This window comes from Oncorhynchus tshawytscha, linkage group LG30, assembly GCF_018296145.1.
Source record: "Oncorhynchus tshawytscha isolate Ot180627B linkage group LG30, Otsh_v2.0, whole genome shotgun sequence".
NCBI classification, from domain to species: domain Eukaryota; kingdom Metazoa; phylum Chordata; class Actinopteri; order Salmoniformes; family Salmonidae; genus Oncorhynchus; species Oncorhynchus tshawytscha.
In genome coordinates this window covers 33142814-33157606 of record NC_056458.1, presented here as the reverse complement: position 1 = coordinate 33157606, position 14793 = coordinate 33142814, and the positions used below count along the sequence as shown (strand labels likewise).

Genomic DNA, 14793 nt, shown 5'->3' with positions numbered 1-14793 from the left:
ACACAGAAGACCAACCCCCCAGATATAGCTGAAATACTGCAGATCAATCTTGATGCCTCCCACCTCTAAGTAAGTGATAACCTCCTCACTTGCCTTTCCCCATCTCTCCCATTTCCAGTCAGGTTTTAATGGAGGAGACATTGGTCACTTCCTCAACCTGCCTGGGTCCCGCTCCAATGACGTGGTTGAAATCGAGCAGACGACCAATGTTAACCTGCCTGGCCGCTGGGTCTTCCGTATAGACACTGCCCTGATAGACCCAGCCAATGGCTGCAGTTACAATGGTGAGTATGAAGTGGAACATAACAAAGACTTGACACACTGGACAAATATCTAGGTTCGGGAAGACCCCATAGTCATTAGGAATGTCCATATCTTCTCCTAGGGCGGTTCTATCGCCGCGGCGAGATCTTCTGGCTGTCTGATCAGTGCTCCCAGCGGTGCCGCTGCCTAGACTTGGACAATGAGGTGCTCTGCCAGGAGGCGCCATGTGGCCAGCTGGAAACATGCGAGCAGCAGGAGGGTGCCTTCTACTGCCAGCCCACCCGCACCAGCACCTGCGTGGTTTTCGGTGACCCACACTACCATACCTTTGACGGCTTCCTCTACCACTTCCAGGGCACCTGCTCCTATTTGCTTGCGCGGCCATGCTGGGAGGTGGCCGGCCTGCCCTTCTTCAGCGTGGAGGCAAAGAACGAGAACCGCGGCGTGGCCTCCGTATCCTGGTTGAGGGACGTCACTGTGGAGGTGTACGGCCACCGCGTCACCCTGCCTAAGGGCAGCCAGGGCACTGTACAGGTGAGGCTAGGTACATAAAAGTGGTCTGATCAGGTAGTTTGACAGGTAAGACCAGCAGATTCTGTGTACCTGTCTATTGGTTATCGAATATGGTGTTTACGTGGTACTAAACTCCATAATCCGCCCTGAATCTCCTAGCTCTTTCTTTTCCAGGTGGATGGGCTGGTAAAGACACTGCCAGTCCAACTCCAGCTGGGTGCGGTCAGGGTGTACCAGTCAGGTGTTGCTGTTGCCCTGGAGACCGACTTTGGCCTCTTGGTATCTTACGACGGGCAGCACTATGCCTCTATCTCCCTGCCTAGCTCCTACTTCAACAACACATGCGGCCTGTGTGGTAACTATAACGATGACCCTGCTGACGACCCCGTGCTGCCCGACGGCTCACTGGCCGAGAGCGTGGTGGAGCTAGGTGGCAGCTGGCGGGCAGAGGATGCTGACTGGCGCTGCACGGATGGCTGCGCTCAGAACTGCAGTATCTGTGACCCATTGACCGAGGCGTTCTACTTCCGCCCGGACTACTGTGGACTCATCAACAAGACAGACGGGCCTTTCAGGGACTGCAGGGCAGTGGTGGACCCCACGGCCTTCGTCTATAGTTGTGTCTACGACATGTGCAGCAACAGGGACAACATTACCACCCTCTGTCAGGCCATCCAGGCCTATGCCTTAGCCTGCCAAGCCCTGGGGGTCACCATACGACCCTGGAGATCACGCACCTTCTGTGGTAGGTGCTCTTCTGTCCCACATGTATCCCCCACATATGTCAGGGTAGGAATGGTTTTGTTTGGACATGAAAGGGACTCATAGCTACTTATCCCGAAAATAAAGATGTAATTTGATGTTTCTGTTAGATGTGGTTAATATTGCTTACTCCAACAGCTGTCTTTATCTCTCATTCTTTCTTTGCCCCCACAATATCATAATACAACTTACAGTAGTAATCATTTAACACATAACAGCATAACAATGTTTCATTAATATAATTTGTAATATAACATCCTCTTTCTCCTTTGATTTGCTGCCAGCCCTGACATGCCCTGAGTCCAGCCACTACCAGGTGTGCACCAGTGCCTGCCCGGCCTCTTGCTCAGACCTCACCGCTCACCTGTACTGTGCCCACCCCTGCACCGAGGGCTGCCAGTGCGACCCGGGCTACGTGCTGAGTGGCAGCCGCTGTGTCCGGCGGCAGAACTGCGGCTGCGAGCGTGACGGCCTTTACTACCCCCTCAACGACACTTTTTGGGCGGGCCACACTGGCGAGGCCAGAGAGTGTACCCTGCGCTGTGTCTGTGGGCCCAACGGCGAAGTCTCCTGCTTCAACGACTCGTGTAGAGAAGGCGAGGTGTGTGTGGCGGAGGTCGGCCTGTTGGGTTGTTACCCCCGCAGGGAGGGAGTGTGTTCTCTGGGCCAGAACGCTGTGACGGCCTCCTTCGACGGGGCCTCCATGTTCTTTCCGGACGACAGCTCCTACTACCTGCTGAGGTCGTGCGGGCCGACGCCGGCCAACTTGTCGGCTGTGGAGGTGAAGATGGGCCGGCGGTTGGTGAACAAGGGTCCGGCCTGGATGAGGCCCGTGGTGGTCAGGGTGGCCAACCTGGAGGCCCAGATGGGTGGATCGGACTTTGACACAGTGAAGGTCAGTATTATAGCCTGGTGCTCCAGTCTGTTTGTGCTTTAGCCAACTTGTCTCTGTGTTTGTTCATTGTTATGCAAAACATACAGTATGGGACCAGGCTATTTTGGTACTACCTCAGTCTTATGATTGAGAGAAAACGTATGAGTCTCCAGACAGATAAAGAGATCTGTAAAGATTCTGTTGAAAATGTATTCAGAAAGCATCAGTATTGTGGGCCTCGTTGCCGGTCGGTTTTCCAGACCTAGGCTTTACTTCTGGACTAAGAATCACTTCCAGTGGAGAAACTCCATTTGACATAATTTTACACCAGGGATAGGCTAATTATGAGTCTGGGAAACTCGCCCTGAAAATCTAATGTCATCATGAGATACCTTTCTCATGCTCAAAGTAATTTAGCTGGAATATGTATATCCCAACACTACATTACAGTGATTGAATGTTGCTGCCGGGTAAATCTATTTCAATTAAATCGCTTTTTGACAACACCCCTCTTGATTTGAATGAAACCTTCCATAAATATTTTCCAATGGTATAAGTGCTCAGAAAGGGACATATTGGAGATAAAGGTGCTCAAAGTTGACCAATTTCTTATACCCCACCATGTCATGTCGTCATCACTGGAAAAGATAAACGGTTGAGATTGATTTAAAAGCTTACAAACAGGGTTGTCAAATTATTTGATCATTTTTCTTGGACATGTTTTTTTGTATTTTTTTTAAACCTTAAACATCAATTATCTAAAAACGCATGAACTAGAGTTTTCATATTCGCATATGTTGTAGCTTACACTTAATTTTACATCATCACCTTGTGTTGTGCTCGCCATCGGTTGCTCTCAACACGCTCTTGAATATGGGTGTCATGCTCAGGATGGGTGTCATTTTCAAAAATGTTAAATTTACATTTACATTTCAACTTTCAAATGGTTACCACAAAGACGGTTGGAGGTCCACACATCAGAGAATGTTGACTTGGATGGGAATATCTTTTGTTTCAAATAATACTGTCAATCTTCCATAGGAAACCTATTGAAATCATAGAAATATAGATAATAGAATAGACATGACCATTTAAGTTGACATTCAACGGTGGGTGATTCGGCGGCCATCTTTGTTGTAGTAATTCGAAGTAAAAATGTAAATTCAATTTCAATCGTGTACTAGCTAAATTGCAGTTGTCTGAAGGGATAGGTCCAATCTATGAATGACATTTCTATGATCGAAATGACACCCACCCTGTATTCAAGAGCATGTTGTATCAACCAATGGCAGGCACAAAAAAACCCCCCACAGATGATGGGGTCTAAACTACAACATACGTGAATATGAAAACAATCAGAATTTACAAAATGTTTGATAATTGACGTTTATGGTAAAATAATGCTGTGTGTGTGTGTATATATATATATATATATGTATATATATATATATATTTGAAAGAAATTATTATAAAATAGTTTGACAAACCCATTTTGTAAACTTTTAAATGATATCAAACTCAACCATTTATCTTTCCCAGTGATAAAAACATGGTTGTCTCAAGATATGGTGGGATATGCAAAATGGTTAAACTTTGAGCACCTTTATCTCCTGGTTTTTGCATTCAGGTCCAAAAAGTAACTTACTGACCACTTCTTCCATGGGCAAACATGTATGGAAAATCTTGTTTAAATCAAAAGGGATGCTGTCAAAAAGTGATTGAATTCAAATGAATTCACCCTGCTATTACCAGTCTGTGACACAATGTTATGATGTCTCTAATTCCCAGCTGAACGGTGAGCCGGTACTACTACCTTATATCCACCCTCTGGAGACCCTGATGATCTACCGCGCCCCGGGCAACGCCACCGTGGTGGAGTCCAGCGGATTGGTCCTAGTCCGCTACACCCGCCAGGGCTTCCTCAACATCTCCCTCTCTACCCTCTTTTACAACGCCACCTGTGGCCTGTGCGGCCTCTTCAACGGAAATGCCAGCGACGACCTCCGTCTACCCAACGGCCGTCTGGCCGAATCCCCCGAACTCTTTACCGAAGGATGGCGGGCCATCGCCGACGACCTGACATGTAACGGCGATTGCGACGACCTGTACCGCATGTGCACAGACCTGCGGCTCTACCAGAGCCCATGGATGTGCGGCAACATCAACGACCCAGGGAACAGCTCCTTCCTGGCATGCCACGGTGCCGTCAACCCCTCGCCTTTCTTCCGGAACTGCCTGTACAACATGTGCGTGCGGGAGGGAAACCGCTCGGCGCTCTGCTCTTCGCTGCAGGCGTATGCCTCAGCCTGTCAGGACGCCCAGGTGGGCCTTGCCGCCTGGAGGAGTGCTACCAATTGCCGTGAGTTAGTCCCCTCACCACCACCACCTTGGAATGTTGTTGAGTAATTGACTAACCATGTATTTTTCGCATTGAATCTGCTAATTCTTTTTGTTTCTCTTGTTTCTGTCTCTGTTCGACATCTGTCTTTATCTCTCTACTTTTTTCTCTTTCTTTCTTTCTCTCTCCCCCACCTTTCTCTCTCTCCTTCCTGCAGCCTTGCCCTGTCCAGAGAACAGTCACTTCGATGAGTGCACTAGCGCGTGCCAGCTGACCTGCGCCGGCCTTGACGAGCCTGACGAGCCGTGCCCACTGCCCTGCCAGGAGGGTTGCCAATGCGAGGAGGGCTTTGCGCTGCGCGATGGCCAGTGCGTGGCACGCAGTGACTGCGGCTGCCTCGACCTTGGCAGCCGGCAGCTGACCACCAACCAAACCTTCTGGACCGACTGGGAGTGCAAAGAGCGCTGCTACTGCAACGGCTCGGACAACAGCGTCTACTGCACTCTGGCACCATGTGGGGAGGGCGAGTACTGCCAGGAGGGCCTTGAGGGCCTCTACTTCTGTCAGCCGCGCACCGAGGCGCTATGCATTGCCGCCGGTTACAGCCACTTCCTTCCGTTTGGTGGTGTGCCCTTCGAGCTACAGAGCAGCTGTACCTTGAGGCTGGCTACAACGGCGTGCAACGCCGAGGTGGTGGGGGAGGATGATGGGGATCAGAGCCCCGCCACCCAGCCTGGGACGAGCAGCAGCGACACCTTCCCTCACTTCAAGCTGTCAGCCCGGAACGAGGAGAGGGACACGGGGCAGGCCATCTGGGTAAGAGGGTTCATCTTGGAGGTCTACGGCTATGAGATTGAGGTGTCTCGGAGCTACAAACACACCATCACGGTGAGTGGATTTCACACTAACTCTCCCTTTTCACACTACCTCTCCTGAACCAAACTGTACTGGCTCTGATATTTATTTATTTTTTTACTCCCTTTTCTCCCCAATTTCATGGTATCCAATTGTTAGTAGTTACTATCTTGTCTCATTGCTACAACTCCCGTACGGGCTCGGGAGAGACGAAGGTCGAAAGCCATGCGTCCTCTGAAGCACAACCCAACCAAGCCGCACTGCTTCTTAACACAGTGCGCATCCAACCCAGAAGCCAGCCGCACCAATGTGTCGGAGGAAACACCCTGCACCTGGCGACCTGGTGAGTGCGCACTACGCCCGGCCCGCCACAGGAGTCGCTAGTGCGCGATGAGACAAGGATATCCCTACCGGCCAAACCCTCCCTAACCTGGACGACGCTAGGCCAATTGTGCGTCGCCCCATGGACCTCCCAGTTGCGGCCGGCTGTGACAGAGCCTGGGCTCGAACCCAGAGTCTCTGGTGGCACAGCTAGCACTGCGATGCAGTGCCCTAGACCACTGCGCCACCTGGGAGGCCCGGCCCTGATATTTTTATTTCACATTGTCCTTTGTGAAATGCTCAGTAATGCTTGGTTCGGTTTGAGTCAGTAGTGTGAAAAACTCTTGAGGCACAGTCAATCTTGTTAGACTTTATTAGGAAGAAACCTCTGTGGTAAGTAATGGGAACAGGCCAATAATCTTGCCAATGCCTTTCAGAGAATCCAACTGAAAAGTGACAGGGGAAATGTGTTCTTATTATGTCTTAATTTCAGTGCGTATTCATCCTTCCAATGTGACTGATGTATTGTGAAGGTCACAGTGGTTGGACGTGTAAGGGAGAGTTATTTGCTAATCAAGCCTATAGAATAACGGAGAAAAGTGTGAATTCCTCTTTGATTGGCTCAGGGTGGATCTTATTTCAATCAACATCTTTTATCGGGCTGGATTGGGCTCAGAGGAACGGCTGACCTGAGCGACATTTGGAAAGGGTTCACAAGCCAACCCAAAGATCTGAGAAAAACCACAATACACACACTTGATCCTATACACTCACACTTACACCCACTAGATATAACATGCACACACACACACACTGTCATGGCTGAATCAGAATTAGTTAGGTAACATTGATAAATGAAATGTTTTATTTACTTTCATAATATGCTTATGTGAGATACTTGTCCTTAGGGTGTCTTTTTTTGGACTATACTGTCGGCAGTTGTATTTTCCTTTCTTCTCTAGGGAAAAGTCACTTGGGGCCCAGAGAGGGGAGGTCAGGGTTGTCTTTTACATGTCTGGTAATATGCAGAATATCAGAAAGGGAGAAGTCAGAATTGAACTTTTTCTTCATATGTGAATGTAAATGTTATACCATGTGATGGGAAGATGTCGTGGAAAATTGCAAGATTATGTTATAGTGCTTGTAAGATTATTTTATAATCTTTGTATTGCATTAGAATGGTTGTTTTATTCGACAGAATAGAATCTGTCGACTATTGTGTGTTCAGTGTTCCACTGAGGATGGGCCTCTATGAGATAGCACTGACAGAGGAGATTTACAATGTCTTTGGCCAATAAAGCCTAAAAAGCATTCCAGATAGTGAGGTAATGTTTTGGTACTATGAAGTACCAGGAACGAGATTAGAATCTTGTTTTAGAGACCAAACTGAATGATAATTTATAGCTAACGCCATCTGGCTATGGGATACTCATTGTTTAAGTAAAAGGCCCTTTGTGAAGAGTTCCTGAGATCTGTGGTTTGTCATGTAAGTTGAGAGGGGTGGATCTTTGCTATAAAAGATCTCAGTTGCCATTATGTTGACACCTTCAGAATTCATTTATAGACACTGAATTGATCTGAGAGTCACAGGGCAATGGTTAAGCTCATATTATTAAAAGATGAATTTTAAGTATAACTCTGACTTGTGTGTGGTTTGTAAACTCTCCTCATTTAGTAATACAGGAAATTACCACGACAACACACACAAACAAACAAATACAAACAAGCAGACATACAGAGCCATCATGATCATAGGGGGCACAAGGGCACGTGTTCCGTTATATTTGTCCTGTTAAAAAAAAATGTGACTAAAAAAAAACATACAGTACCAGTCAACAGTTTGGACACTGGCTCATTCCAGGGTTTTTCTTTATTTTTTACTATTTTCTACATTGTAGAATACTAGAAGACATCAAAACTATGGAATCATGTAGTAACCAAAAAAGTGTTAAATAAATCACAAATATATTATATATTTGAGATTCTACAAATAGCCACCCTTTGCCTTGATGACAGCTTACACACTCTTGGCATTCTCTCAACCAGCTTCACCTGGAATGCTTTTCCAACAGTATTGAAGGAGTTCCCACATATGCTGAGCACTTGTTGGCTGCTTTTCCTTCACTCTGCGGTCCAACTCATCCCAAACCATCTCAATTGGGTTGAGGTTGGGGGATTGTGGAGGCCAGGTCATCTGATACAGCACTCCATCTCTCTCCTTCTTGGTCAAATAGTCCTTACACAGCCTGGAGGTGTGTTGGGTCATTGATAGTCCCATTAAGCACAAAGAAGATTGGATGGCGTATCGCTACAGAATGGTGTTGTAGCCATGCTGGTTAAGTGTGCCTTGAATTCTAAATAAATCACAGACAGTTTGCCCTGACAGCTTTGCACCCTCTTGGTATTCTCTCCACCAGCTTCATGAGGTAGTCACCTGGAATGCATTTCAATTAACAGGTGTGCCTTGTTAAAAGTGAATTTGTGGAATTTATTTCCTTCTTAATTCATTTTGAGCCAATCAGTTGTGTTGCGACAAGGTAATGGTGGTATACAGAAGAAAGCCCTATTTGGTAAAAGATCACATCCATATTATGGCAAGAACATTTTAAATAAGCTAAGAGAAATGACAGTCCATCATTACTTTAAGACATGAAGGTCAGTCAATCCGGAAAATTTCAAGAACTTTGAAAGTTTCTTCAAGTGCAGTCGCAAAAACCATCAAGAGCTATGATGAAACTCAGGCAGTTAGGAAAGCTAAGGCTAGCTTTTTCAAGCAGAAGTTTGCATCCTGTAGCACAAACTCAAAAAAAGTTCTGGGACACTGTAATGTCCATGGAGAATAAGAGCACCTCCTCCCAGCTGCCCACTGCACTGAGGCTAGGAAACACTGTCACCACCGATAAATCCACTATAATTGAGAATATCAATAAGCACTTTTCTACGGCTGGCCATGATTTCCACCTGGCTACCCCTACCCCGGTTAACAGCCCTGCACTCCCCACTGCAACTCGCTCAAGCCTCCCCATTTCTCCTTCACCCAAATCCAGATAGCTGATGTTCTGAAAGAGCTGCAAAATCTGGACCCCTAAAAATCGGCTGGGCTAGACAATCTGGACTCTCTCTTTCTAAAATGATCTGTCGAAATTGTTGCAACCCCTATTACCAGCCTGTTCAACCTCTCTTTCGTGTCGTCTGAGATTCCCAAAGATTGGAAATCTGCAGCGGTAATCCCCCTCTTCAAAGGGGGATGCACTCTAGACCCAAACTGCTACAGACCTATATCTATCCCACCCTGCCTTTCTACGGTCTTCGAAAGCCAACTCAACAAACAGATTACTGACCATTTCGAGGTCCAAAACGATATCATAACCGCCATCCATAAGAGACATTACTGTTCAGCCGTATTCATCAACCTGGCCAAGGCTTTCGAGTCTGTCAATCAAATCAAATGTATTTATATAGCCCTTCGTACATCATCTGATATCTCAAAGTGCTGTACAGAAACCCAGCCTAAAACCCCAAACAGCAAGCAATGCAGGTGTAGAAGCACGGTGGCTAGGAAAAACTCCCTAGAAAGGCCAAAACCTAGGAAGAAACCTAGAGAGGAACCAGGCTATGTGGAGTGGCCAGTCCTCTTCTGGCTGTGTCGGGTGGAGATTATAACAGAACATGGCCAAGATGTTCAAATGTTCATAAATTACCAGCATGGTCGAATAATAATAAGGCAGAACAGTTGAAACTGGAGCAGCAGCACGGCCAGGTGGACTGGGGACAGCAAGGAGTCATCATGTCAGGTAGTCCTGAGGCATGGTCCTAGGGCTCAGGTCCTCCGAGAGAGAGAAAGAAAGAGAGAAAGAGAGAATTAGAGAGAGCACACTTAAATTCACACAAGACACCAAATAGGACAGGAGAAGTACTCCAGATATAACAAACTGACCCTAGCCCCCGACACATAAACTACTGCAGCATAAATACTGGAGGCTGAGACAGGAGGGGTCAATCAACACATTCTTATTAGCAGACTCAACAGCCTTGGTTTCTCAAATGATTCCCTCGCCTGGTTCACCAACTACTTCTCTGATAGAGTTCAGTGTGTCAAATCGGAGGGCCTGTTGTCCGGAACTCTGGCAGTCTCTATGGGGGTGCCACAGGGTTCAATTCTCGGGGCGACTCTCTTCTCTGTACATGTCAATGATGTCGCTCTTGCTGCTGGTGATTCTCTGATCCACCTCTACGCAGATGACACCATTCTGTATACTTCCGGCCCTTCTTTGGACACTGTGTTAACTAACCTCCAGACGAGCTTCAATGCCATACAACTCTCCTTCTGTGGCCTCCAACTGCTCTTAAATGCAAGTTAAACTAAATGCATGCTCTTCAACCAATCACTTTCCGCACCTGCCCGCCCGTCCAGCATCACTACTTAGACTGTGAACTCTCCTTCCAGACTCACATTAAGCATCTCCAATCCAAAATTAAATCTAGAATCAGCTTCCTATTTCACAACAAAGCATCCTTCCCTCATGCTGCCAAACATACCCTCGTAAAACTGACCATCCTACCGATCCTCGATTTCGGCTATGTCATTTATAAAATAACCTCCAACACTCTACTCAACAAATTGGATGCAGTCTATCACAGTGCCATCTGTTTTGTCACCAAAGTCCCATATACTACCCACCACTGTGACCTGTACACTCTCGTTGGCTGGCCCTCACTTCATACACGTCGCCAAACCCACTGGCTCCAGGTCATCTACAAGTCTCTGCTAGGTAAAGCCCCGCCTTATCTCAGCTCCCTGGTCACCATAGCAGCACCCACACATAGCACGCGCTCCAGCAGGTATATCTCACTGGTCACCCCCCAAGCCAATTCCTCTTTTGGCTGCCTTTCCTTCAAGTTCTCTGCTGCCAATGACTGGAACGAACTGCAGAAATCACTGAAGCTGGAGACTCATTTCTCCCTCACTAGCTTTAAGCACCAGCTGTCAGAGCAGCTCACATATCACTGCACCTGTAAATAGCCCATCTGTAAACAGCCCATCCAACTACCGCATCCCCATACTGTATTTATTTATTTATCTTGCTCCTTTGCACATCTACCATTCCAGTGTTTAATTGCTATATTGTAATTACTTCGCCACCATGGCCTATTTATTGCCTTACCTCCCTTATCTTACCTAATTTGCACACACTGTATATAGACTTTAAATATATATATATTTTTTCCTACTGTATTATTGACTGTATGTTTGTTTATTCCATGTTTAACTCTGTTGTTGTTGTATGTGTCAATTTGCTGTGCTTTATTTTGGCCAGGTCACAGTTGTAAATGAGAACTAGCCTACCTGGTTATATAAAGGTGAAATAAAATGTAAAAAATAAAAATGGCTCTCATGAGGACCATCACAGGAAAAGGAAGACCCAGAGTTATCTCTGCTGCAGAGGATAAGTTAATTAGAGTTACCAGCCTCAGAAATTGCAGCCCAAATAAATGCTTCAGAGTTTAAATAACGGACACATCCCAACATCAACTGTTCAGAGTAGACTGCTTGAATCAGGCCATGGTTCAATTGCTGCAAAGAACCCACTACTAAAGGACACCAATAATAAGAAGAGACTTGCTTGGGCCAAGAAACCTGAGCAATGAATATTAAACCGGTGGAAATCTGTCCATTTGGTCTGTGTCCAAATTTCAGATTTTTGGTTCCAACCCGCCGTGTCTTTGTGAGACACAGAGTTGGTGAACGGATGATCTCCGCATGGAGGAGGAGGTGTGTGTGGTTTGCTGGTAACACTATCAGTGATTTATTTAAAACTCAAGGCAAGCTTAAAACCAGCATGGCTACCAAGGGCATTCTGCAGCGATGCAGCTGAAGTCGGAAGTTTACATACACTTAGGTTGGAAATATTAAAACTTATTTTTCAGCCAATCCACAATCTCTTGTTAACAAACTATAGTTTTGGCAAGCCGGTTTAGGACATCTTCTTTGTGCATGACACAAGTAATTTTTCCAACAATTGTTTACGAACAGATTATTCCACTTATAATTAACTGTATCACAATTCCAATTGGTCAGAAGTTTACATACACTAAGTTGACTGTGCCTTTAAACAGCTTGGAAAATTCCAGAAAATTATGTCATGGCTTTAGATGCTTCTAATAGGTTAATTGACATAATTTGAGTAAATTGGAGGTGTAGCTGTGGATGTATTTCAAGGCCTGCCTTCAAACTCAGTGCCTCTTTGCTTGACATCATGGGAAAACCAAAAGAAATCAGCCAAGATCTCAGAAAAGAGATTGTAGACCTCCACATGTCTGGTTCATCCTTGGGAGCAATTTCCAAACGCCTGGAGGTACCACGTTCATCTGTACAAACAATAGTATGCAAGTATTAACACATGGGACCACGCAGCCGTCATACCGCTCCGGAAGGAGACGCGTTCTGTCTCCTAGAGATGAACGTGCTTTGGTGCGAAAAGTGCGATTCAATCCCAGAACAACAGCAAAAGACCTTTAGGAAACAGGTACAAAAGTATCTCTATCCACAATAAAATGAGTCCTATATCTACATAACCTGAATGGCCGCTCAGCAAGGAAGAAGCCACTGCTCCAAAACAGCCATAAACAAAAAGCCAGACTATGGTTTGCAACTGCACATGGGGACAAAGATGGTACTTTTTGGAGAAATGTCCTCTGGTCTGATGAAACAAAATAGAACTGTTTGGCCGTAATGACCATCGTTATGTTTGGAGGAAAAAGTTGGAGACTTGAATGCCGAAGAACACCATCCCAAACATGAAGCATCATGTTGTGGGGGTGCTTTGCTGCAGGAGGGACAGGTGCACTTCACAATATAGATGGCAACGTGAGGAAGGAAAATGATGTAGATATATAGAAGCAACATCTCAAGACATCCGTCAGGAAGTTAAAGCTTGGTTGCAAATGGCTCTTCCAAATGGACAATTACCCCAAGCAAATATTTCCAAAGTTGTGGCAAAATGACCTAAGGACAACAAAGTCAAGGTATTGGAGTGGCCATCACAAAGCCCTAACCTCAATCCTATAGAAAATGTATGGGCAGAACTGAAAAAGCGTGTGCGAGCAAGGAGGCTTACAAACCGGACTTATTGTGGGAAGCTTGTGGAAGTCTACCCGAAAAGTTTGACCCAAATTAAACCATTTAAAGGCAATGCTACCAAATACTAATTGAGTGCATGTACACTTCTGATCCACTGGGAATGTGATGAAAGAAATAAAAGCTGAAATAAATATTATTCTGACATTTCACATTCTTAAAATAAAGTGGCGATCCTAACTGACCTAAGACAAGGAATTTTTGCTATGATTAAATATCAGGAATTGTGAAAAAATCTGTTTGAAATGTATTTGGCTAAGGTGTATGTAAACTTCTGACTTCAACTGTACTTCATTCCATCTGGCTTGCGCTTAGTGGGACTATCATTTGTTTTTCAACAGGACAATGACCCAACACACCTCCAGGCTGTGTAAAGGCTATTTGACCAAGAAGGAGAGTGATGGAGTGCTGCATCAGAGGTCCTGGCCTCCACAATCCCCCGACCTCAACCCAATTGAGATGGTTTGGGATGAGTCGGACCGCAGATTTAGCAAAAGCAGCCAACAAGTACTCAGCATATTTGTGAACTCCTTCAAGACTGTTGGAAAAGCATTCAAGGTGAAGCTGGTTGAGAGAATGCCAAGAGTGTGCAAAGCTGTCATCAAGGCAAAGGGTGGCTATTTGAAGAATCTCAAAAATGAAATATATTTTCATTTGTTTAACACTTGTTTGGTTACTACATGATTCCATATGTGTTATTTCATAGTTTTGATGTGTTCACTGTTAATGTAGAAAATAGTGAAAATAAAGAAAAACCCTTGAGAGTAGGTGTGTCCAAACTTTTGACTGTGCGTGTGTTGTGTGTGTACAGTACCGTTGAAAAGTTTGGGGTCACTTAGAAATGTCCTTGTTTTTGAAAAGCACATTATCCTTTAAAATAACATCAAATTGATCAGAAATACAGTGCTTGTAAATATCTATTGTAGCTGGAAATGCCTAATTTTTTATGGAAAATCTACATAGGCGTACAGAGACCCATTATCAGCAACCATCACTCCTGTTTTCCAATGGCAAGTTGTGTTAGCTAGTTTATCATTTTAAAAGGCTTATTGATCATTAGAAAACCCTTGTGCAATTATGTTAGCAAGCTGAAAACTGTGCTGCTGATTAAAGAAGCAATAAAACTGGCCTTCTTTAGACTAGTTGTGTATTCGGTGCATCAGCATTTGTGGATTCGATTACAGGCTCAAAATGGCTAGGAACAAAGACTTTCTTCTGAAACTTGTCAGTCTATTCTTGTTCTAAGAATTGAAGGCTATTCCATGCGAGAAATTGCCAAGAAACTGAAGATCTCGTACAACGCTGTGTACTACTCCCTTCACAGAACAGCGCAAACTGGCTTTAACCAGAATATAAAGAGGAGTGGGAGGCCCCGGTGCACAACTGAGCAAGAGGACAAATATATTAGAGTGTCTAGTTTGAGAAACAGACGGCTCACAAGTCCTCAACTGGCAGCTTCCTTAAATAGTACCTGCAAAAAACACCCATCTCAACGTCTACAGTGAAGAGGCGACTCTGGGATGCTGGCCTTCTAGGCAGAGTTGCAAAGAAAAAGCCATATCTCAGACTGGCAAATAAAAAGTAAAGATTAAGATGGGCAAAAGAACACAGACACTGGACAGAGGAACTCTGCCTAGAAGGCCAGCATCCCTGATTTAGTATGACTAGCTTGCTAAAGGTTTGCCTGCATTGTTTAAATGTCGATTAATAGTGGAGCGATATGTAAAC

At 45.4% G+C, this 14793-nt stretch overlaps 1 protein-coding gene across 1 annotated transcript in view; it reads left to right on the top strand.

Annotated features, from left to right (window-relative positions):
- LOC112228381 (alpha-tectorin-like) overlaps positions 1-14793 on the top strand; it is a 52309-nt gene that overhangs the window by 15111 nt on the left and 22405 nt on the right. Inside the window, exons 6-11 of the mRNA XM_024393653.2 lie at positions 119-284; positions 386-798; positions 952-1522; positions 1824-2434; positions 4202-4772; positions 4969-5639. Of these exons, the coding sequence (XP_024249421.1) occupies positions 119-284; positions 386-798; positions 952-1522; positions 1824-2434; positions 4202-4772; positions 4969-5639 (3003 nt within the window). The remainder of the gene's footprint in view (positions 1-118; positions 285-385; positions 799-951; positions 1523-1823; positions 2435-4201; positions 4773-4968; positions 5640-14793) is intronic.